A 25,084-nucleotide genomic window follows, 5' to 3' on the forward strand; every position below is an offset into this window, starting at 1 on the left:
TATTCAAACTGATCATCAAATTCAGCAAAGTAGCAGGATATAAGATTAATATTCAGAAATCAGTTGCATTTCTGTATACTCATAACGAGATATTAGAAAAGGAATACAAAAATGCAATACCTTTTAAAGTTGCACCCCCTAAAATTAAATATCTACGAATAAACCTGACCAAGGAGGGGAAAGACCTATATGCTAAGAACTATAAAACCTTAATCAAGGAAATTAAAAAGGATTAAAGAAAGTGGAAAGATATTCCATTTTTCTGGATTGGAAGAATTAATATTGTTAAAATGGCCATTCTAGCCAACCCAATCGACAGATTCAGTGCAATCCCTATCAAAATACACATGTAATTTTTGCAGAACTAGAACAAAGAATCTGAACATTTATATGGAACCATAAAAGACCCAGAATTGCCCAAGCAATCCCGAGGAACAAAAACCAAGCCTGAGGCATAACTTTCCCAGACTTCAGGCAATTTTACAAAGCTACAGTAATCAAGACAGTGTGGTACTTGTACTGAAACAGACGTACAGACCAATGGAACAGATTAAAGAACCTAGAAATAAACCCAGACACCTATGGTCAATTAATCTTTGACAAAGTAGGCAAGAATATAAAATGGGTAAGACAGTCTTTTCAGCAGGTGGTGCTGAGAAACCTGGACGACTGCATGTAAATCAGTGAAAGTAGAACACACCCTCACAGCATGCACAATAATAAATTCAAAATGGATTAAAAGCTTAAACATTTCAGGCAAGACACTATAAAACTCTAGAGGAGAACACAGGCAAAACATTCTCTGACATCCACTGTACAAATGCTTTTTTTTAAGTGAGCCTCCCAAGGCAATAGAAATTAAAAACAAAAATAAATCAATGGGACCTAATCAGACTTAAAAGCTTTTGCACAGCAAAGGAAAACAACAACAACAACAAAGAAAACAAAACAAAAAGATAATCTATGGAATTAATTGGAGAAAGTAATTTCAAATGATGCAACTGACAAGGTCTTAATCTCTGAAATATAAAAACCACTTATACAACTCAACACCAAAAAAACCAACAACCCAGTTGAAAAAAGGAGGCTGAATAAGGTTGAGTACTATTCCAGTAGTATTCTATTAAGGCTGAAGACCTTAATAGACATTTCTCCAAGGAAGATATACAGATGGCCAAAAGGCACAAGAAAATATGCACAACATCACTGATTATTAGAGAAATGCAAATCAGAGCTGCTCTGAGGTACCACCTCACCCTGGTCAGAATGGCTATCTTTAACAAGTCAACAAATAACAAATGCTGGAGAGGTGTGGAGAAAAGGGCACCCTCCTCCACTGTTGGTGGGAATGTGAATTGGTACAGCCACTATGGAAAATATGGAGATGCCTCAGAAAACTATAGAACTACCATATGACCCAGCAATCCAACTCGTGGGCATCTATCTGGACAAAACTTTCATTGAATAAGATACCTGTGGAGTTCCTGTCATGGTGCAGTGGTTAATGAATCCAACTAGGAACCATGAGGTTGCGGGTTCGTTCCCTGGCCTCACTCAATGGGTTAAGGATCCAACATTGCTGTGAGCTGTGGTGTAGGCTGGTGGCTACAGCTCCGATTAGACCCCTAGCCTGGGAACCTCCATATGCTGTGGGTACAGCCCTAGAGAAGGCAAAAAAAAAAAAAAAAAAAAAAAAAAAGAGAAAAGGATACCTGCACTCCTACGTTCATTGCAGCACTATTCTCAATAGCCAAGACATGGAAACAACCTAAATGTCCATGGACAGATGAATGGATTAAGAAGAAGTGGTATATATACACAATGGAGTACTACTCAGCCATAAAAGGAACAAAACCTGCCATTTGCAGCAACATGGCTGGAACTAGAGACCCTCATACTAAGTGAAGTAAGTCAGAAACAGAAAGAAAAATACCATATGATATTACTTATATTTGGAATCCAATATAGGGCACAAATGAACCTTTCTACAGAAAAGAAACAAACTCATAGACTTAGAGAATAGACTTGTGGTTGCTGAGCGGGAGGGAGAGGGAGTGGGATGAACTGGGAGTTTGGGGTTAGTAGATGCAAACTATTGCATTGTAGTGGCTTAGCAATGAGATCCTGCTGTATTACACAGGGAACTATATCTAGTCACTTGTGATGGAACATGGTGGAGGATAATGTGAGAAAAACAATGTGTGTGTGTGTGTGTGTGTGTGTATATATATATACTTAAAAAAAAAAACAACCAACCACACAACCAAAAAAAATAAGGCTTTAGCTAAAATGTATCTCTATCCGAAGGTGATCTTGAGACAGAATTCCCTCCTCCAGAGTTCCCGTCGTGGCTCAGTGGTTAACGAATCCGACTAGGAACCATGAGGTTGAGGGTTTGATCCCTGCTCTTGCTCAGTGGGTTAACGATGCAGTGTTGCCGTGAGCTGTGGTGTAGGTCTCAGACGTGGCTCGGATCCCGCGTTGCTGTGGCTCTGGCATAGGCTGGCAGCTACAGCTCCGATTGGACTCCTAGCCTGGGAACCTCCATATGCCGCAGGAACATCCCAAGAAATGGCAAATAAACAAAAAAACAAAACAAAACAACAACAACAAAAGAATTCCCTCCTCCATGGAGCTGTTCAGACTTTTTCTCTTAAGGCCTCTGACTCATTATATGAGGCCTATCCACACTATGGAGGATCACCTGCTTTACTCCAAGTCCATGGATGTAAATGTTGATCTCATCTGAAAAATACTTTCACTGCGATGTGTGTGTGTGTGTGTGTGTGTGTGTGTGTGAGTGAGTGTCTGGGGCTGTGGTTTAGCCAGGTTGACATAAAATTGACCCTCACACCCTCTTGAGTCCCTCTCTCTTCCTTTGAGCTCCTGGATGTGACTCTGTCCTCACTAAGCCACCTGTTTATGGATTTCTTTCCCTCCCTTATCTAAAGGGCAGATACAGGGCCCTGTTCACCATCCTCCTCCTCGCAGAGAGCAGGTGCTCAGAAAATGTGCCACCGAGCAGACTATCCAGCTCCATCATGTCTGTGACCCCATAGGTGCCTCACCGTTAAGGATGGTTTTAGTGGAAAAGTGATAACTCTGATTCTCTGATGGATTATGTGATGCCCCAGAGAGTCTATGACAAAAGGGGTCCTGCAGAAGGTTTTCAGGGAATTGTATTCAAATATTTGAGTAGGATTTTTCTTTTTTCTTTTTAGGGCCGTACCTGGGCCATATGGAAGTTCCCAGGCTAGGAGTTGAATCAGAGCTGCAGCTGCTGGCCTACCCCACAGCCACAGCAACACAAAATTGTAGTGGTGTCTGTGACCTATACCATAGTTCATGGTAATGCCAGATCCTTTAACCCACTGAGCAAGGCCAGGGATTGAACCTGAGTCTTCCTGGGTACTAGTCGGGTTCGTTACCACTGAGCCACAAAAGGAACTACGGATTTTTTTTTTTAATTCTTTAATAACATTTTTTAAAATTCATGTAGAGTTGATTTACAGTGTTGTATCAATTTTTGCTTTACAGCAAAGTGACCCAGTCTCATACACACACACATATATATACATAAACATATATATACACACATACATACACGCACATTATTTTGTTCGTATTATCCTCCATCATGTTCTATCAAAAGAGACTGAATAGACTCCCCTGTGCTGTACAGTAGGATTGGGTAGGTTTTTTGATTTCTTTTCCACCAAATGCAGCTGAACTGTCTGAGGCTTGAAATTCCTTGCCACGTAGTTGTGTGCAGTAGCATGAACATGACAACCTGCTGAGGACTTGGGATTTTCCTGGGGCTGACTTGGTCAAGCTGCTTTGTGTCCTGATGAACAAAGCACCTTTGTTTTGGGCAGCAAACCTAAATTTTTTCTCACGTACATAAAATTTATGGCAGGAAGGTGGTCTAGGAATTTAGAGATCTGTTCAGCATTAGTTATTGTCAGTAAAGGGGGGAAAATGTCTGAGAATAAGAGTGGTGACAAGGGTGGGTGTTAGCCCAGCAACCTGCTTCGTGGTGTGTTGAGGTAATTGTTGAAATTTTTTTCTATAAGATCATGGACCCTTTTTCAGCCCTTCTAGTGTCTACAACCCTTTAAAAAGCTTAGGTCTCTGGCTCATCAGAATTACCTGGAATGCTTATTAAACTAAATGATCCCACCCTGGAGATTCTGATTCTCCAGGTCTTGGCTGGGGCCCAAGGTACCTGTGTCTTTAGTAAGCACCCCTGTGCACCTGCAAGTAGGCCACGTTTGGGAAACATTGCTGTAGAAGTAGGAAAACACACAAAGCCTCAATGTCCTCGAGCAAGTATAAAGACATCTTGTTAGGCCTGAAAGAATCTTAAGACTAAAATGAATTTAGAGGAAAACCTGTCTTGGTTTGTGCTAGACGTTTGGGGGGCAGATTTGCAGTTTATTCACCCATTCAGTCACGTACCTCACAGAATAACAGGGTAGCTGCTTGGAGCCTGGTGCAGGCTAGATGCACATGTCCAGTGGCAGGTGAGCAAGTACCGAAAGTCCTTTCTGCTTGGAATTTATGTTTCATCAAGTGGCGGGTTAATCAAGAACCAAATAATGAAACTCAGTGTGCATTTCTATGTCCTTAGTCCTTGGGAGGAAAAGTCTGAGGGGCCATGAGGTGCTTTGGCAGAGAGGCAGGTGTCATTTTGAAGGTAGTGCTTCCTGGGAAGGCTGAGAATTTACTGGAAATTACCTGTGTGTGTGTGTGTGTGTGTGGAAATGGGAGGCTGATGCTTTGCATTTTCCTGGGGATGGTGATGAAGTAGGGGAGCGAGAGGTGGATTGTGGGCTGCTTTGGGTTTGGGGGCTGCAGAATCACCTGGATGCACTGAAATGTGGAATACTAGAAGAGGACCAGATTTGAGGAGGAGAAGAGCATGAACTTGGCTTTGAGTTCTGAGGGGCTTTTGAAATACCTGGTATTTGCTCTGAGACCCAGGCCACCAACCAGCCATGGGTCTGATTCAGCCTCCTTTTTTAACGGTTAGTGGGCAGTAATCAGATGCTCCGTTTTCTTCCTTTCTCATCTCTCTTAGATGTGTTACTGCCCACTGAGAAGGCAGAAAGGGCAGCGGGAGGGAAAGAGAAGGTCAGCCCAGTGGACTGCCCGGATGTCAGGACTGGGTGAGGTTTGTCTGTGGATGCGCTGAAGGTGTGGGGGACACGTCGAGTGTTGAGCTCAGGTGCTGTTAAGCCCTGCTGCCCCACTGCTTCTGCAGCCTGGGACTCAGCAGATTGGATGGGCCCCCTCCCGGGATTTGCACCAGGTCACGTCTGGGGCTCTAAGAAGGAAATCCACCACCCCTGCCCACCTTGGATGTGGGGGATGGTCCGTCCCCACGGCAGACCTCCAGGTGGCTTCATAGTGTCGTGTCTTCTTGTTTACACATGCTTTTCAGTTTCCCTTTTTTTTTTTTTTCCTTGTACAGAAATTGGATTGTTTATTACAACCTTGTAGGTCCAAGAAGCCTCTGTATTTTTCTCTTAGTAAGGAAAGGAGGCTGAAGGTCTTCGCATTGAATGACTCCAGTAAGATTGTAAATATCTTGCCACAATTTCAAAGCCCTGATAGTCCTCAGTGGCTTATCCCTCCAGTTAAATGTGTCTTTTAGGTTATATTGATCACAGAGCTGCTTAGATTTGTGTTAGCTTTGTAGTGGTTCCCAGGGCTTGGTTTTATTCAGCTAAACGGTGTCGAATAGCTGCTAAATTGTGGGAAAATGGCAAGAAGTGGAAGATGGGCCATTCCTGCTGTGCAATAGAGAGCACTGACCAGTGATTGTGAGACGATGCTTGTATAGTGTTTGTTAAGAGATAGAAAGGTAACAAGAGCATTTCATTTTTAGAACAATGACTTAAGTGATAGTTAATGACAAGCAGTGATGTGGATTTAACACGGTGAGGAGCAGAGCAGAGTGTACTTAAGTGTCTGGGTGAAGGTCATGACCCCAAACAGGCAGACCCAGGATTTTCCTTCTGAGTCTCTGCTGGAGGTCTTGTGCTCCCAGCTAGTCCTGTGACACCTGATTCCTGAAGGCCTGGGAATGGCCTTCCCCTTTGTTCCCAGCATGCCGCCTGGTGCTTGGCAGATGGTGGGATTCAACAGGTCCTTATGGAATTGTTTCCTAGTAGCTCCTGTGTTTGTTGGTAGTAACACAAAAGTAAAACAATGGAAGTGTCCAGGTTCTAAAGGTGTTAGAGTTTAGAGGCATTATTTTCACTTAAAGGAGGAACAAGGACACTTTGTGAGAAAGTTACAACTTTCCTCATGGCCAGAACTCTTAATTTGTGTGTGTGTGTGTGGGCACGTGCGTGCATATATATGTATATGTAGGTACATATACACACACATATATACTCTATTATGTATACTATATACATACTATATTACCTGATTGTATATATTACGCTAATAATAGTATGTTATTCTATATGTTATTTAGTATGTTCTGGAGTGAACCAACACTTTAAGTATGGTTGGCAAAATGATATGTAGGCTGTATAAAGTTTTTTAGTGCAAGTTCTAGGGGAGCAATTATTTTTGTACTTTGTTTCTGCAGTTTAAATGTCTGTTTTTCCTTTTTCTGCAGAAATTTCTGTTACTCGATGAGGTATCAGAGCGCAACTCTCAGCTGCCATCAGATGGCGAAACGATAGTACAGTTGCAAGATTTCACTGCTTTTTGGGACAAGGTAACAAGTCCTCTATTCTAAGAATGTAACTGCTAAAAGACTGTCAGCAACATAGATTTATTGGAGAATTTTGAGAATTTACACAAGGCATAAAATGTGATTTACTCATTTACCCAAAGTATGTTAAAAAATTGCTGAAAATGAGGAATAAAGTTTGTAACTAATGGAAATTAAGTATAAAGGCAGCCTAAGACCTTTGACTTGTTCTCCCATCTCATTTTCACGAGAACTTTCACAGTGTTAGCACATTTTGAACTTAAAATACTTGCATTTGTTATGGTAGAATTATATGACTGGCCAGACAAAGTGCTGCAGTGTAAAGGGGGTTCACTGACAGATACATAAGCAACTGTTAAAAATCAGAGGCTTTGGAGAATCAGTGTACGTATGTTTGCCTTGATACTCTCTGACCATCTCATTGCAATACATGGAGTAAGGTCGTGATCTGGATCTTTGCTGGGGCCCCCCTCCTAAGCTGCTGGGTGGTGCTGGCTACTTTGGTGGCAGCCAGTCATTTAAATTCTTAGCAGTTCTCCTGGTCAGATGCTATGTTTGTCACTATATGTTCACACCTTTTAAGTTATTAATTCTTGACCCAGACTTCTGGGATTCAGAGGACACCCGGGAGACTAGAGCTTTTCTGCAAACAAGAGGCAGGCAGAGGACACGGGGGGAGGGGTCTGTCCCAGGAAAACTGCATAGGGTCCAGCTGGGTTACATCCTCAGACTTTGTGCACCTTGCATTGTAGTACAGAGCACCCTATTCTGTTGTCCTGGCCTTGCCTATGGTGATTGTGTCCCATGCTGGTGTCATTAGTAATTAGGGCCTGTCAGGTTAGGTCATGGGTGAGAGTCCCCAGGAGGGGGAGGGCACAGACATTGGGGGTTTTGGGGAGAAGCCGAGTCTGAATGAAGCACATGCTGGTTGGGAGGCAGGAGATAGACACGAGCTCTCTAACCTGCTCCTCTAGACAGCCAGGTGGGCAGGTGGGGGAAGGTCTCAGGCACCCAGGTCTCATTCATGAAATGATGGGCCTTGGTCTCAGTCTTTTTTTTTTTTTTTGTCTTTTTTGCTATTTCTTGGGCCACTCCCGTGGCATATGGAGGTTCCCAGGCTAGGGGTTGAATCGGAGCTGTAGCCACTGGCCTACGCCAGAGCCACAGCAACGCGGGATCCGAGCCGCATCTGCAACCTACACCACAGCTCACGGCAATGCCGGATCCTTAACCCACTGAGCAAGGGCAGGGACTGAACCCGCCACCTCATGGTTCCTAGTCGGATTCGTTAACCACTGCGCCACGACGGGAACTCCTGGTCTCAGTCTTTAAATTTCAAAATAAATGGTCCTGTGGGAACCTCCAAATCTCCAGGGGGTAGGGGTATCCAACTGGTTTGGCACAGAATAGGGGCTCAGCTGATGATCCTGTCTGAGTCATTGTCCCCTGAGCCTGGATAACCTGGAGAGAAGGGGACCCAGTACCCCTGAGCTGTTTGGTGCTGCCCTCTTCTGGTTACACTGGGGTATTGCCGGATCCTGAAGCCTGGCAGAGAGGGAGCTCCAGGTCTGTCCTGACAGACTGTGTGTGTGTGATAGTGGGGGACAGCAAGCTGATGTATGTGGCTATTTTGTAGTCCTAACTAAAATAGGAACCCTAAGTGTCGGACAAGAAGAATGAAGTGGAGAAGTATAAAAAAATTTCTCTTGTATTAAAATCTAGCTTCTTGATAATTTTTATAATTGCTATGAAATCTGGGGCTAGCAGTTTTGATAGAGTAATTTTTGTTTTAGTAAGTGACTATTCCACAATCTGTTCAGTCATTCCCAGAAAAGCTTTTCAGTTTGAAGATTATCCAGACTTTTTATCCAGCCCCTCTGCTTTTGGGCATTTTACTAATCACCCCCTCTTTTTTTTTTTTTTTTTTTTTTTTTTAAGCATGAGCAGCTCCTGAGAATTTCCCTAACATTATATGTACAGATATACATACACCCTTCCGTCTCTTTATCTTGGAACTTACAGATTGTTCAGGAACACGAGCTGTGATTGGCATGATGAGTCCTCGGTCTTTCTTCTCCCTCACTTGGATTGTGTGCTGTCGCATGTATCTCCATGTTCTGTTTTTTTTTTTTGTGGGTACTGTTTTGTTTTGTTAATAGTAGAAGTACTTTTTTGTTCCTGTCTAGCCAAAACAGGTAATGCCTGTAAGGTGTATAAGACTGAGGCTTTTTCACTCTGATCCGTGAAGTCATGCTTAATTTCTTTATTCTTCATTTTTTGTTGTTGTTAGTGTTAAATTACATCCCTGGTGAAATCTGAGGCTTGGAGTTCCCATTATGGCTCAGCGGGTTAAGAATCTGACTAGTATCCATGAGGATATAGGTTTGATCCTTATCCTCTCTCAGTGGGTTAAGGATCCAGCATTGCTGTGTGGTACAGCCTAGGTCATGGATCTGGCTTGGATCTGGTGTGGCTATGGCTGTGTGGAGGCCGGCAGCTGCAGCTCTGATTCGACCCCTAGCCTGGGAACTTCCATATGCCTCAGGTGTGGCCCTAAAAAGAAAAACAATAGAAATTAAAGCCTTGACCATCATTGACATGAATTTACCAAGGAGCATATGGAGTGCCCCTTTGCTTCCTGGGCATTACTGAGATTAAATCTTTCTCATGCGAAAAATGGAGATATTAGTGAATATTTCAAATTATTTCTTAGCAAAGGGCCAGGCACTCCATGTACTTGCTTCCATATGCCATAGGCACGGCCATAAAAAATAAATAAATAAATAAAACCAAGGGTCATAATTCAAACTGATGAATGGCTAAAAGTCTCCCACACTGAATATTGTATTAAGTATATTATTTTAATAAGCTAGTGTGCATCATGAAATTTGCCTTTCAAGCAGGTGCCTTGTCATTTCAACTGCTTAAATTCTGTGGGTGTCTAGGGCTGTGTCCGTGTGGAAATCTGGTAAAAGATGGATCCTTCCTAAAGGCAGCTAAGCTGCTTCAAACCCTTAGAGAGGTGTGATCGGATGAAAAGGCCTCCAGGACACAGTATCTTCACGCAGGAAGGAGGAAGATCGGGGTTATATTCATGCATCAGTGGCCTTTAATTTTCTTCACTTTCTGAAGCAGTTTGTGTTACTTTATTGAAATGGGCACATTTTTGTAAACTTTCATTTGTAGGCCTCAGGAATTCCAACCCTCCAAGGCCTTTGCTTTACTGTGAGACCCGGGGAACTGTTAGCTGTGGTCGGACCTGTGGGAGCAGGAAAGGTAAGTTATGATGCTTCAGGCAGCTTGATGCAATGATGCAGCCCCTAGCAAATCTCAGAGTCCAGCCCAAAGGTGTGTGGAAAACACCCAGTGTGAATTGGGTGTATGTGGAACAGCATTTCTCTAAGTGTGATCCGTGGAACTTTTGTTTTGCAAGAAGGTTTCATGGCCAAATAAACCTGGATAAACACACACTGTGTTTTCCTTCTTGGTGCTTCCAGTCGCACAGCTGGAACTGCTTGTTGGGAATCTGTATGTCCCAGTGAAGGAAATGATTTATGTGAGAGCTGTTCAGGACAGACTGAGACATGGGGACTTCTCTTTGTCACGGTGGCCCCTCCAGGAAGTCAGGAGGCTGTCAAGGCTGTTTGGGAAGCTTTGAGCATCTCCTCCTGTGACTGGACTTGGTCCTGTCAGTCAGTCATGTGTGAATGTGAATGTGCAGCCACGGGCTGGAGCCAGAGACACAGACGTGAGCAAGACCCCGCCCCCCTGCCCTCCAGAGGCAGCCAGGTTCCGGGGCGACACAGAGACGCAGGCAGGTTATTTCAGCCCTGTGTGGCGAGTGCCCTGGTGGTGTGGACACAGACACGTCCCCTGTGCGTGTAGAAGATGTGGAGGATGTGCACGTGCACTGGTGTCCTGTGTCTGTGCAACAGAATACAGACCATCAGCATGGGTTGTGTCCATGCGAGGGCGACGGTTTCCTCTGGGATGGACTTTGCTCCTCGCACACAGCACCCTGCAGAGTTCTTTTAAATAATCATCTTTGGATGTATTCCTGACACAGAGCTTTTTAAGAATAAGTGCCTGTCAGGTAGAGGATACCCAGATGCAGGAACAACTGCATTAAACACCAGACACATGCTGGGCTGCTGTGCTCGTTAAGGATGTCAGACATTCTTTTTTCTCTCTGCTCTTGAGGGTCGCACCCGTGACATATGGAAGTTCCCAGGCTAGGGGTTGAATCAGAGCTACAGTTGCTGGCCTACACTATGGTCACAGGAATGTGAGATCCAGGCCACATCTGCGACCCACACCACAACTCATGGCAACGCCGGATGGATCTTTAACCCACTGAGCGAGGCCAGGGATCAAATCTGTGTCCTCATGGATACTAGTTGGGTTTGTTACTGCTGAGCCATGATGGGAACACTGTCATTCTTACTAGTCTTTGCTGAGTATAACACTTCATTTGGGGAAATTCTTGGGCAGACTATGTTGTTGTACTATCTTGTTAATATTCCTTATCAAACATTAGTTTACACTTTCTGATAATGTTAATTAAGATTTTTGCCACATCTGCCAGTACTGTACTTTATCCTACTCTGAACAAAAGGGTTCTGTTGTTTATCAAGCGCCCAGGGCAGGGAGGCTGTGCTGCGGGGCCTGTTCATCCTGGGTGCTGCCTGCTCATGGGTATGTTTGTGTCTGTTTCAGTCGTCACTGTTGAGTGCGGTGCTGGGGGAGCTGCCCCCGAGTCAGGGGCAGGTCACCGTGCGCGGGAGGATCGCGTATGTTCCTCAGCAGCCCTGGCTGTTTCCCGGAACCGTGAGGAGTAATATTTTATTTGGGAAGAAATATGAAAAAGACCGATATGAAAAAGTACTAAAGGCTTGTGCTCTGGAAAAGGCGAGTAATGACTTCTGAGTTGCATGTACTCAGATTTCAAATAATAATACTGTTGATTTAACTACAGGGCTTGTTGAAAGTTCTTTTTTTTTTTTAATTTGAAAGATCTTTGAATTTTTAATAATTTAAGGTGGCTTTCTGGGTAAATATGCAGGCACATACACTATTATTTCAATCCTGAGGTGTTAACAACTCTCAATGCTTTTTTAGGGAGATTCCTTCATTTTGTGAAGTTTCACTTACTTTTAACCTATTTTTTAATGGACAATCTAAAAAATCTGCAAAAGTAGAGAGCATCTTGTAGTGAACCCTCAGGTACCCAGCTTCAACCAGCATCACTGGCATCCAATCCAGTCTTGCTGCATCTGCACCCAGCCCTCTGCCAGCCCCAGCCCCACCCCCACCCCAAATTATTCTGAAGCTGATCCCAGACTTCAGATTAGTTCATCTGTAAACATTTCATTCGTTTTTCCTAAAAGATAGGAAAGCCGTTGGGGGGAAAAAAAAATCATGTTATGTCACCTGAAAAATAACCCAGATTCTTAAATATCATCAATATTCTCATCTGTGTTTACATTTGTTAACCAGCTCACTGAGAAATCTCCTTCACCATTGGTTTGAATCAGACTCACATGAGCTCTGCCCCCTGCACATGGCTGATGCCTCCTACATCCCTTTCAGTCTCTAGGTTGCCCTCTGCACTTGTAATTTATTATTTAAAGAATAGAGAATGCTCTAAAATTTCTTTCTCTTTCTTGCTTTCCTTTTTTTATGGCTGCATCTGTGGCACATGGAAGTTCCCAGGTGAGGGATCGAATCAGAGCTGCAGCTGCCAGACACAGCCACAGCCACAGCCACACCAGATCTGAGCCGCACTGAGACCTACGTACAGCTTACAGCAATGCCTGATCTTTAACCCACTGAATGAAGCCAGGGATTGAACCCACATCCTCACAAAGAGGACGTAGGGTACTTAACCTGTTGAGGCACAAGGGGAGCTCTGCTTTAAAATTTCTTTTTTTCTTTTTGTGTCTTTTCTAGGGCCACACCTGTGGCGTGTGGAGGTTCCCAGGCTAGGGGTCTAGTCGGAGCTGTAGCTGCCGACCTACACCACAGCTCATGGCGATGCCAGATCCTTAACCCAGTGAGTGAGGCCAGGGATGGAACCCGCAACCTAATGGTTCCTAGTGGATTCATTACCCACTGAGCCATGAAGGGAACTCATTAGTATTTTTTCTTTTTTTCCTTAAAAATTTCTTAGTACTGCATTGTTTCACTGTGGGAGAGATTGTTTTCAGAAACGGCATTCAGTTTCACAGAAAATGGCAAGATGAAGTGCTTGTTTAACTGTATGTTGACATTTAAATAAAATTAGCAAATGAATGTTGAAAACTGAATTCACCTGATGGAGGAATATAGTTCCCATTGTGGCTCAGCGGTCAACGAACCCAACTAGCATCCATGAGTATGACGGTTGGATCCCTGGCCTCGTTCAGTGGGTTAAGGATCCAGTGTTGCTGTGAGCTGTGGTTTAGGTCAAAGATGTGGCTCCCATCACATTGCTGTGGCTGTGGTGTAGGCTGGCAGCTTCAGCTCTGATTTGACCCCTAGCCTTGAAAAAACAATAATAATGTGTTATTTCTCTTTCTCTTTCTGACTTACTTCACTTAGTATGAGAGTCTCTAGTTCCATCCATGTTGCTGCAAATGGCATTATTTTGTTCTTTTTCATGGCTGAGGAGTAGTCCATTGTGTATACATACCACATCTTCCTAGTCCATTCATCTGTTGATGGACATTTTGGTTGTTTCCATGTCTTGGCTATTGTGAATAGTGCTGCAAAGAACGTGCGGGTGCATGTGTCTTTTTCAAGAAAGATTTTGTCCAGATATATGCCCAAGAGTGGGATTGCTCGGTCATATGGTAGTTCTGTGTATAGTTTTCTAAGGTACCTCCATACTGTTTCCCATAGTGGTTGTACCAATTTACATTCCCACCCACAGTGCAGGAGGGTTCCCTTTTCTCCACACCCTTTCCAGCACTTGTTATTTGTGGACTTATTAATGATGGCCATTCTGACTGGGGTGAGGTGGTATCTCATGGTAGTTTTGATTTGCATTTCTCTCATAATCAGTGATGTTGAGCATTTTTTCATGTGCTTGTTGGCCATCAGTGTATCCTCTTTGGAGGAATGTCTATTTAGATCATCTTTTCCCCATATTTCACGTGGGTTGTTGGCTTTTTTGCTATTGAGTTGTGTAAGTTGTTTGTATATTTTCGAGATTAAGCCCTTGTCAGCTGCATCATTTGAAACTATTTTCTCCCATTCTGAAAGTTGTCTTTTTGTTTGCTTTATGGTTTCCTTTGCTGTGCAAAAGCTTGTCAGTTTGATTAGGTCCCATTGGTTTATTTTTGCTTTTATTTCTGCTGCCTTGGGAGGCTGACCTGAGAAAATATTGGTAAGGTTGATATCGGAGAATGTTTTGCCTATGTTCTCTTCTAGGAGTTTGAGGATGTCTTGTCTTCTGTTTAAGTCTTTCAGGCATTTTGAATTTATTTTTGTGCATGGTGTGAGGATGTGTTCGAGTTTCCTTGATTTCTCACAGCATCCTTAAGTGTAGTGCTTCTTGTTTTTGTAACAGTCTGTAGAAGAGGAAAATGAGACTTAAGGTGATCAAAGGACTTGTTTATCATGAAGACACCAGAGTGCCACTTGCTTTCTCCCCAAATTTGCTAACATAGAGACAGCCATGAGAGCTCCATCTGCAGAAAACTATTGCTGTGTGTCCTAGGTTGATGTCTGAGAGGATTAGTGGGTTACACTCCTGCCACCAACCGCCAAATTCTGCTTGTCTGTGCCAGGATGGTAGAGTGGTAATTATAGGCAATCTAAGAAAAGGTTTCTAATATGATGACGTGCAACCTGAACCTGACCTCTTGCCATTTGGGGGGGCTGTTCTTCTCATCTTTTGTTCCCAGTTATTCTGGTTTGTCTATTTACTTCTTCCTTTTGTTTTTGGGCCACCCCCACAGCATGTGGAAATTTCTGGGCCAGGAGTCAAGTCTGAGCTGGAACCACAGCTATAGCGAATCTGGATCCTTAACCCACTATGCCACAGCATGAACTCATGTGTATTTACTTCTTTTTTTTTTTTTTATCTTTTTGCCATTTCTTGGGCCGCTCCTGCGGCATATGGAGGTTCCCGGGCTAGGGGTCAAATCGGAGCTGTAGCTGCCAGCCTACGCCAGAGCCACAGCAACGCAGGATCCGAGCCGCATCTGCAACCTACACCACAGCTCATGGCAACGCCGGAACCTTGACCCACTGAGCAAGGACAGGGATTGAACCCACAACCTCATGGTTCCTAGTCGGATTCGTTAACCACTGCGCCATGACGGGAAGTCCTATTTACTTCTTAAATAATACTCAGATATAACTTTTGATAGATTCCCAGTTCTTCAAGTCATAACTTCTCATGCTTCTCAGCTTTGAGTTTTTCATGACTTTTCACTGAGTAGGATAAGCACCTACTTAGTCTAGCTGCTCTGCTCAGTGTTCCTCGAGCTCACTGTGTCTTTCCCTCTGGTTTTTCCTGCCAAGCCTGCTCTTTCTGCCCCCATTTCTTGTACAGATCTTGCCTGTCAACCTGTCACTTGCCTTAAGTATCACTGTGAAGACACGGGTCAGGTGTTGTCCCTTCTCTGAAAGTGGGAAGCTGAGCCCGAGTCAGCAAAATGGCCAGTTTAAGCCACACTCATTCCCTGATAAAGTAAACCTATGCCTTCACCATCCTGTGCCACCAGCCCTCACACTGGTGCCTCTAGCACAGACCTTCATACTTGCACATCCAGCTTCATGGTGATGTTACCTAGAGGTCACCACAGCTTGTCCACAACCAAAGTCTCCCAAACCTGCATCCACCGTCTTCCCCAGCTCAGTAAGTGGGACCCCATCCTTCCCCTTCCTCACCCCCACACAGCACAGGCCTCCTCTTCTCCTGCAACCCACACCCACCCATCAGCAGGTCTCACAGATGCCACCTTCGAGATGTGTCTGGAGTGTGACTCCGTCTCTTCACTCCTGCTATTTCCACTCTGGTCCTGGCACTGTCATCTCTGGCCTGGATTATTGCAGAAGCCTCCTAACTGGGACCCACCCTCCCCTCCCCCTCCTCCTCACTGTTTTCCTCAAAGAGGCAGGCGTGGTTCCTTAAAGTCTGGGGTTAGTAGATGCAAACTATTGCATTTGAAATGGATAAGCAATGAGATTCTGCTGTAGAGCCCAGGGAACTATATCTGATCACTTGTGATGGAACATAGTGGAGGATAATGTGAAAAAAGAAATGTATATACATGTATAACTGGGTCACTTTGCTGTAGAGCAGAAATTGACAGAACATTGCAAATCAACTATAATAAAAAAATTTAAAGAAAATAATTTAAAACTAAAAAAAAAAGGCACCTCAGGCCATGTCATCCTCCCCACCCCTTTTCCTGCGCATGACACCAGGGCTCCTTCTTTTGCTCTGTCTGCCCTCACTCCCCTCATGCGTGCTCAGCTCTAGCTCTCCTGGCCTCCTTGTCTGTCTTGGAAAACCTTGGGCGTCTGCCCCATGGCCTTTGCACTGACTCCTTCCTTTGTGTGGATCACCCTCTCCAGGTCTGGGGAGCCCCCTCCACCCTCTGAAATCTGCTCAGACCCCGTCTGAGCCAAACCCTTCCTGACCCCAGTGTAGACACACTCTCTCCCCTTTCCTCTCTGTCCCCTAAGCCGGCCTCCTTTTTCTCCTGGTGCTTAGTGCTTGTACTTGTGTTAACTTTCTATATTGTCCATCTCCCACCATGGAAGAAAATCTAGGGACTTAGTTTCCTCATGACTGAATTCACTGTGCCCAGAACAAGGTTTGGCATAGAGTCAGTCCTCAATAAATACCTGTTGTAATGGTCAAATGCATAAATGCTGTGCAACTCTACAGAATGAGAATGAATGAAGAGCCCTGCAAGTTTTTTTTAATGTTCAAGGTTGTACTTCAGTCACTATGAAATATACTCAATGTTCTCCATCAAATACTTGTATGAAGAATTGATGCTGGAAGTTTAGGATGACAGGAGGAGAACACATTTTAAATCTTGTTCCTTTTTCTATTTTTGTCTAGGATTTGCAGCTTTTGGTTGACAGGGATCTAACTGTGGTTGGAGACCGGGGAACCCCGCTGAGCGCAGGGCAGAAAGCCCGCATCAGCCTTGCAAGGTAAAGGGCGTTTCTGAGGCCTCTAGTGGAGGTGAGTGTGCGGACCCCTTCCCGGGTGGGCCCCGTGGGGAGCAGGGGCCCGGCCCTTTCCCTGGGCTCCGGGAAGGAACTCGGAGATGCTGGAGGCTGTCAGGATCCAGAGGTGGGATCCCGTAGCAGGAAGCGTCCTTCTCCTGACGTCTCTCTACGTTTTCTAGAGCTGTGTATCAGGATGCGGACATTTACCTCCTGGATGACCCGTTCAGCGCCGTAGATGCAAAAGTCAGCAGGCACCTGTTTGAACAGTGAGTTTGCTCTTGTGTCCTGTCATTTCTGCTGCTTCCAGGATCCCTGCAGGTCCAGGGAAGGGAGCTCAGGAAAGCCAATGTGCTTCCGGAGACTCGGCTCCTTCCGCCCCAATGTCCCTTCCCCCTCCCCACCTACAGTAGACCCATCGCAGAGAAGTTGTGCAGAAGGATGAGGTCAGGATGGAAAGTGCAGAAGGGGCTTCCAGTGTGTGGAGGCCAGTGGAGTGGGTGCTCTAGGGAGTGAGGAGCAGATGGCAAGTGCCCCTGCTCCTTGCAGCTGAAAACCAGACCCTGTGGACAGATCCCGAGCCCAGGAATAAGAGGGATGCTGTACAGAGAGTGGGACTTGGGAGCCTGGTACTTGGGTGCCGGTTCTTCTCCTCCATCATTCGTTGAAGGCCAGTTAGTTAGATGGGAAGTTTCCAGCACTGACACAGAGCTTCCGTGGAAAGGCCCTGTTGGTTTGTGCTTAGTGTTCTGTCGGTTTGGAAATACTTAATACTTAGTAAAGTCTAGGATTTTAAATGATTTATCCCGTATCAGAGTATGATTTCAATTCTTTAACATTGCTTCACAGATACTCAGTAGACTTAATACTTAGACTCACAGTGCAGGGTTACCTTGAATTTGAAACTAAGTATCTAGATTCTGGCAGGAATCCTAAGTCTTATTTTGTGTTTCTGGAATTTGTTGTCAGTGGTTCTTGCTTGGCCACAAACCCCTGAAATAGAACAACAACTGCAATTCTTTTCTGTGTATAATGTGCCCCTAACACATGCCTATGCCTCGGGTGGCGTCAGGACCGGCCTTTTTTTTTTGTCTTTTTGCCATTTCTTGGGCTTCTCCCGCGGCATATGGAGGTTCCCAGGCTAGGGGTCTAATTGGAGCTATAGCTGCCAGTCTACACCAGAGCCACAGCAACGCGGGATCCGAGCCGCATCTGCGACCTATACCACTGCTCACGGCAACGCCGGATCATTAACCCACTGAGCAAGGGCAGGGATCGAACCCGCATCCTCATGGTTCCTAGTTGGATTCGTTAACCACTGCGCTATGACAGGAACTCCCTAGACTGGCCTTTTTGAAAGCTTCCTGGATTTGCTTTTGTTGAAACACTGACATTTACCCCTTGGTTAGTTACCTTGCCATTGTTCACTTTGTTAAAGCCAACAAGCCCTTCAGCTGCACTTATTAAAGCCCTACTGTGTCCACTGAGGTCGATGCCCTTACAGATGTTAGTTCCCACAGGAGGGCAGTGAGCCTGGAGAGGGGATAGAGCCACATGGGACAGAGTGAGGGAGACAGAGATGCTCAGCCCTCCTTCCTGCCTCTCAGGAATCTGTGTCCCAGCAGAGCTCATTCAGGCAGATGCCTGGGGAAAGGCCAGCAGATTCAGGGTGTTGAGGTTTCCATACAGGACAGTGAGTGCTGAGTGGAGGCCCACATGGGCAGCAGGAGGTTTCAGCTTAAGCTGGAAAGTTCCCCGTGCACTGGGCGTGGAGGGAAGGGCCCCCCCGCGCCTACAGGCTGGGTGGGGTTTATGGTTCTGAGAAGAGGGTTGAGTTCCTTTTGCTGAAGGAACAGTAGAAGCCAGGGTGTGGAGGGAGGAGGAAGCAAGGCCGTGAGAACAGCAGGCACGTCCTTGCCTGGAGGATGCAGGCTGTTGGGCAGCGAGAAAAGCGTTTGGAAATTCTTGCGAGCTTATGTGTCTGAAGCAAGGTGCTTGAATGACACCCCACCTTGTGGGGATGTTGGGGTAGGATCTGGCTGCTGTCATTGCCCCCAGGAGGGGGAGAGGGGAGATTACCAGTTATAGGGGGAATTGAGATCAAGTTGGCTCATTGGTTACCATGGAAACCAGCAAAAGGGCGCACCCCTCACTGCCCCTTGATCAGCATAGTGGAGAGTTCTGATCTAAAGCTAGAGGCAGTCACTAGCTGGGCCCTGGGGCAAGTTTGTAGGAAGGTTAGTGAGTGAGTGAGTGAGTAGGGTGTGGGTGAAGCAGGCGCTGGTGGAGCAGGGGATGTGCAGAGAGCAAGAGGACAGCCATCCTGCTGACCTGACCAGACGGGGTCTTGGCTGCAGAGAAGTGGGGTGTCTTTTATGCTGTTGGATGATTTCCACTGTGATTCAGGCCATTTGGATTCTGTTATTTTATTTTCATACTGTAAGGGTTTCAGTCCTCATGAAATAAGACTTACTTCCTGGCTGGTATGGGAAATGCTGTAGAGACAGATTGAGGCCACACTGGCATTTATTTTGTATCTAATATTATTCGGGGAGAGGTGTCAAGAAGGTTGACTCTGGAAAATTTACCAAGAATCTTATTAGTTTTTTCATCAGTGTGTACATCATAAATCATAAAAAAATCACCTAGAAAACTGCCTAAGGAAAAAATATACACTTTTTTTATATGACATGGATCCTCTTCTGTCACTCTCACATGGCGATAAAATAGTGTTTTAGTTCAGTCAAGTTTTGGAATCTCCGTCTTGCTCAATTGTTTTTGTTATGAAACATGTAGATTGTTAAGCTGAGTATTTGGAAAAAAGAAAAACTTAGCTCTTGGGGTCTCCTTCAGTGGACTGCTTTTTAGATTTTTTTTTAGCAGAGCTAATTTGATGAATTTGAGACCTAGTCAGAAACATTGATTTATATTTGTAATACATTTCTGTGATTTATTTGGTATGTAAACTACAGATCATTGACTGCTGTGTTGTCTTTGTCTCATTACATTTTCAAAATATGAGTTTTCAGTTGGGAGTGCCCCCATTAATGTGCTTTTGCTGCTGTACCTTTTACGTTTCTTTGTAGGTGTATCCGCCAAGCCTTGCACGAGAAGATCACAATCTTAGTGACCCATCAGCTACGGTACCTAAAGGCTGCAAGTCAGATTCTGATATTGAAAGATGTAAGTAGTTTCTAGAAGTCTGTGGAACTTGGTAGCACTCAGGGGTGTTGCTAGCCAGGCCTCCCTGTAGGTCACTGTCCTTGGGTTCATGGTAAATGCCCACTTTTCCGTCCGTTTTATGCCCCCTTCTTCTCAGAGCTGGTGTTGACGGCTTTGAGGATGAATCCAGAGACCTGTAGAAATGTGACCTTTACACTCGAAGCCACAGAAACCCTAAAGTATATGAAGGTGCTGCCACGGGGTTACTGAGTTATCACTGTTCTGGTGAAATGTGTTCAGGATAGTGATGCTGTTTTATTTAGAAGTTTTGTTTTCCCATTCTGTGACTTAGTTCAAAGAGTGTAATTTGAAAATTAGGGATACTAAAACCTGTTTGTGTCCATGTGACTGTCACATGCATTTTGCCTGAAGAGCACCTTCCTTTAACGCTGGAAGTGAGGTTGGGGAGCTGAGCACCGTGTCAGAGACGCCCGCTCTGCTGGTCTGGCAGGTGCTGGTCTCACCGCGCAGGTCTTTCTATGTGCTGAGACATGCAGGAGCCTGTGCAGCGGGAGGACTTGTGCCTTCGTGGGGCCTCCTGTCCTGTGGGGTCAGATGTGAGGAAAGAGTGGGGTGTGGGCTGCCTCCCTGAGGAGGTGGTGGCTCACGGGGCCTGAGGGACAGGGAGGTGGGGGCCTCACTGTCACCTGGGGGTGGGGGTCTGAGGCAGGGGGTCCTCAGGAGGGCGCTGACCTGGCCTGTGGGAGGAGGGCAGGAGGGCCAGCGTGTCTGAGGCCCTTTTTGGGGGGATAGGGCACCTCCCAGTCAACCCACAACGTGTGACATGATTTGGGGTGGAGATTGGTGAGAATTTTTCAGACTTGGTATTAGTTGATGCTTCACTCCCTGGCTTCTTTGCCTCTGTGCCTCAGAACCTCTGTCCTTAACTTTGTCTGTTCCATCAGGCCCTTGGCCAAATCCCTCTTTTATCAAATGAATTTCTGCCCTAGGAAAGATGATTAAAATGCAGAGTCTCTGTATCTTTTGAAGCAGTGCCATGTGTCATTTCTTCTCTGTGCCTCTAGGAATGGGGAGCTCAGTTTCTCAAACTTGAGAACAGTCACTTTCATGTGCAGAGGGGGTGATCCTAGTGTGTAAAACCCCAGCGTTGGCAGCATCGTGAGCACAGAACCAGTGGGCAGGAGAATAACCTGTTTAGCCAGTCCCTACATGTTTGGGGTCCCCTGCTGCATCTTCGAGGAGACAACCCTCTATTTTAGTACTATCAGAACAACCATTTGTCCTCAGTGAGCCTCCCTGGATGAGTTGGGGTCCATCCTTGCTGTTAGTCTGGTCCTTCTGTCACAGCAGAGAGGGGACAGCTGCCCTCTTGGCCCCTCAGGATTGTCTGTGCTTGGCTGCTGAGTAAAATTGCCATATCTTTGTACCACTACATGGATAGTGGTAATTTCATAAAAACACGGTGCATGCATTTTGCCTCCCCAGTGGAACAAGGCACAATGTATCATGAATACTTTTCTAATTCTGCGCAGTCACATGATGCCCAAAGGCTTCCTTGAGTGTCTGCCAGAGGACCACCTCAGGGGATGAGGTGAGAGGAGAACCAGCTCGGGTCCTGGGCCACCTTCTTCCACCTCACCTGCCTTAACCAGAGCTGCCCTCCTTTGATTAGCTTTGCATCTTGTTATTTTGCCTAATACTTTCTTTGACACTGAGTGAATCAGCTGAGTTTTGTTTCATGGGGGCAGAAAATAGCACATTATTTTATTAAAAAATCTTTTTATTACTCAATGAATTTATTACATTTGTAGATGTACAATGATCATCACAATCCCATTTTACAGGATTTCCATCCCACAACTCCAGCGCATTCCCCTACCCCCCAAACTGTCTCCTTTGGAAACCATAAGTTCTTCAAAGTCTGTGAGTCAGTATCTGTTCTGCAAAGAAGTTCATTGTGTCCTTTTTTCAGATTCCACATGTCAGTGAAAGCATTTGATGTTGGTGTCTCATTGTATGGCTGACTTCACTTAGCATGATAATTTCTAGTCCATCCGTGTTGCTAAAAATGCTGGTATTTCGTTCCTTTTAATGGCTAAGTAATATTCCATTGTGTATATATACCACATTTTCTGGATCCACTCCCTCTGCCGATGGATGTTTAGGTTGTTTCCATGTCTTGGCTATTGAAAAAAGTGCTGCAATGAACATTGGAGTACGTGTGTCCTTGTGAGTCATGGTTTTCTATGGATAGATGTCCAGGAGTGGGATTGCTGGATCAAATAGTAGTTCTCTTTTGAGTTTTCTGCGGAATCTCCATACTGCTTTCCACAATGGTTGCACCAATTTACAATCCCACCAGCAGTGTACTAGCATTCCTTTTTCTCTACACCCTCTCCAGCACTTATTGTTGGTAGACTTTTGGATGATGGCCATTCTGGCTGGTGTAAGGTGGTACCTCATCGTGGTTTTGATGTGCATTTCTCTAATAATGAGTGATATTGAACATCTTTTCATGTGTTTTTTGGCCGTCTGTATGTCTTCTTTGGAGAATTGTCTGTTTAGATCTTCTGCCCATTTTTCAATGGAGTTTGTTTTTTTTTTTTTTTTTTTTTTTTGGTATTGAGCTGCAGAAGTTGTTTATAAATTTTGGAGATTAATCCCTTGTCAGTTGATTCATTTGCTAAGATTTTCTCCCATTCTGTGCGTTGTCTTCTTGTGTTGTTCAGGGTTTCCTTTGCTGTCAGCACGTTATTTTATATAATTTTGTAAGGAAGGGAAATTGTGCAATGACGTACCCCATGCATTCAAAGAAAATGATTAGATTGAGTGTAGCTTAAGCAGATGCTTGACGTGGGGAAGCCTGGTTGGCTGCTTGTGATTGGTTGTTCTTAAGTCTTTTCTCAGATTTCAGTACATTCATTCTGGCTTTGGTTTCGGTTTGCTGGCACAGGCATCCAAGACGTTAGCGTCACTTTGGTCTCTGTCTCCTGGCTCCTTTTTGGTTACTTTATCAGGTGGAATATTGAATTTTCAGTTGGAAACTTCCTGCGTTTGTGGACAGTGTGAAGACCATGATGACACTGCTCAGGGTCCTCTGTCCAGGGCTGGTTCCTACACGTCTTGACCCAGCAGGTACATGAACCTATGACAGTGGTCAGCGAAGACTGACGAGTGACCTGACCCATGCGGATGTGCTTGTGCCCACCTCGGGTCAGTCTTAAGTTTCCTTCCAGGAATATCCTCTCCAATTCACTGTTTTTTAAAATTCTGCTTGTCACAGGAGGCTTCTCTCAGTTTCCATGTTGTCTAAAAAGACCGACTGATACTTCCACCAGCATCTGTGCTTTTTGCCTCCCTCAGTGCATTTTTAAGACATGATCACATGTTCCTTTCAAATCCCCCAGCACCTCACACAGGGTTTGGCAGAGAACAGAATGCTCAGTTCTGTGTCGAGTTGAACCGAACTAGGTTTTCAACCAGAATTCCAACCTAAGGGTCATTTTCATAGGAAAATCGTAATTTAGGGCTGGCTCACTTTTCTTGATAAGTATGTTATTAGATTAATAGTATCAAATACAAATGTATTCCTCTCAAATTCTTTCTTCTAGGGCAAAATTATGAAAAAGGGGACTTATGTTGAGTTTCCAAAACCTGGGGTAGATTTTGAAGATATCCTTTTAAAGACGAATGAGGAGGCTGAACCATCTCGAGTTCCAGACTCTCCCACTCTGAGGGATCGGCCCTCCGAATCTTCTGTTCAGCCTCAAGAGTCTCCCAGACCCTCGCTGGAAGATGCTGCCCCTGAGGACCAAGATGTGAGTTTCTCCTCCTGCAACATGCCCTGGTCTCTCTGCCTTTGGTGGCCTCATGGCCCGTCAGTCTGTTCCACTGAGGGCATCTTTCTTTGTCCCAAAGTAGACCCTAAGATTTCAAAGCCGTATTCCACGGAATTAGTAGAATTAAAAGAGCATGAAGGGAGCAAGCCTGATTGGGGTTCCCTTTGGGTGTAGGATGGAGAATCTTAGGGAGATCAGTAGTGGGTATACTGCTATGAGTTCCTGGGCATATGTGACCCACACTGATACAAGATCTCCTCAGTTTACCATAGTTACATCCTGCTCACTCTGGTGGCCCTTGGCTTCCTTTATGCATCCAGAGGCTTAATTTAAAGACCCCCTTAGACTGAGTCCTGCTGCAGCCCAAATTAAATCAGCTGCTTTTCCTGTATGCTGGAATTACTGCATGTAATTGATGGTAGTGTTTTGCCCCATTCTCAGATGGTTTGTGATAGGCCAGAGGTAGCAGGTGCAAAGGACCTGACACACAGTGGCCACCTTGGAGTTAGTTCCCATCTTCCTTTCTTTTTTTTTTTTTTTTTGGCTTTTGTCTTTTTGTTGTTGTTGTTGTTGCTATTTCTTGGGCCACTTCCGCGGCATATGGAGGTTCCCAGGCTAGGGGTCTAATCGGAGCTGTAGCCACCGGCCTACGCCAGAGCCACAGCAACTCAGGATCCGAGCCGCGTCTGCAACCTACACCACAGCTCACGGCAACGCCGGATCCTTAACCCACTGAGCAAGGGCAGGGACCGAACCCGCAACCTCATGGTTCCTAGTCGGATTCGTTAACCACTGCGCCACGACGGGAACTCCCCATCTTCCTTTCTTATCCTTCAAGACTGAGAAGCACATCTTATCCACCTTGAATCCCAGTTGTCAGCACAGAGCTGAGGACATCCTTGGCCCATGTGACTCTATAACACATTCTGAGTCCTGCAGACAGAAATGCGGACATGTACCAGATCTCCCTTAAAAACATACATAGATATTCCTCAATATCGAAACATTCACTATCCAAATACTTGAATGATTCTACAAGTCTTCAGATTAGTCCCTCACATTCCAAAGTTAGGAATCACTCTCTGAAATTCAGGAACCATATGGATTTGGATCACACGCTATCCCATGCTATCCAAACTTGCATCACTCCAGCTCT

The 25,084-nt window shown here is 45.1% G+C and overlaps 1 protein-coding gene across 15 annotated transcripts in view; it reads left to right on the forward strand.

The window, feature by feature from the left end:
• LOC100153359 (ATP-binding cassette sub-family C member 4-like) overlaps positions 1–25,084 on the forward strand; it is a 188,577-nt gene that overhangs the window by 53,712 nt on the left and 109,781 nt on the right. For 12 of the 15 annotated variants that reach the window (XM_084982131.1, XM_084982126.1, XM_084982130.1 and 9 more), the window contains 7 exons: positions 6,635–6,736; positions 9,920–10,009; positions 11,450–11,641; positions 16,797–16,891; positions 17,089–17,175; positions 19,993–20,089; positions 23,701–23,907. In XM_084982131.1, the coding sequence (XP_084838257.1) occupies positions 6,635–6,736; positions 9,920–10,009; positions 11,450–11,641; positions 16,797–16,891; positions 17,089–17,175; positions 19,993–20,089; positions 23,701–23,907 (870 nt within the window). The remainder of the gene's footprint in view (positions 1–6,634; positions 6,737–9,919; positions 10,010–11,449; positions 11,642–16,796; positions 16,892–17,088; positions 17,176–19,992; positions 20,090–23,700; positions 23,908–25,084) is intronic. The other 3 variants (XM_084982133.1, XM_084982129.1, XM_084982135.1) reach the window with 2 other exon arrangements.

Source organism: Sus scrofa, chromosome 11 (assembly GCF_054392235.1).
Source record: "Sus scrofa isolate SSC_HxYL_T2T_F1_AM1 chromosome 11, Sscrofa_HxYL_maternal_Yorkshire_Landrace_v2.0, whole genome shotgun sequence".
Taxonomy (NCBI): Eukaryota; Metazoa; Chordata; class Mammalia; order Artiodactyla; family Suidae; genus Sus; species Sus scrofa.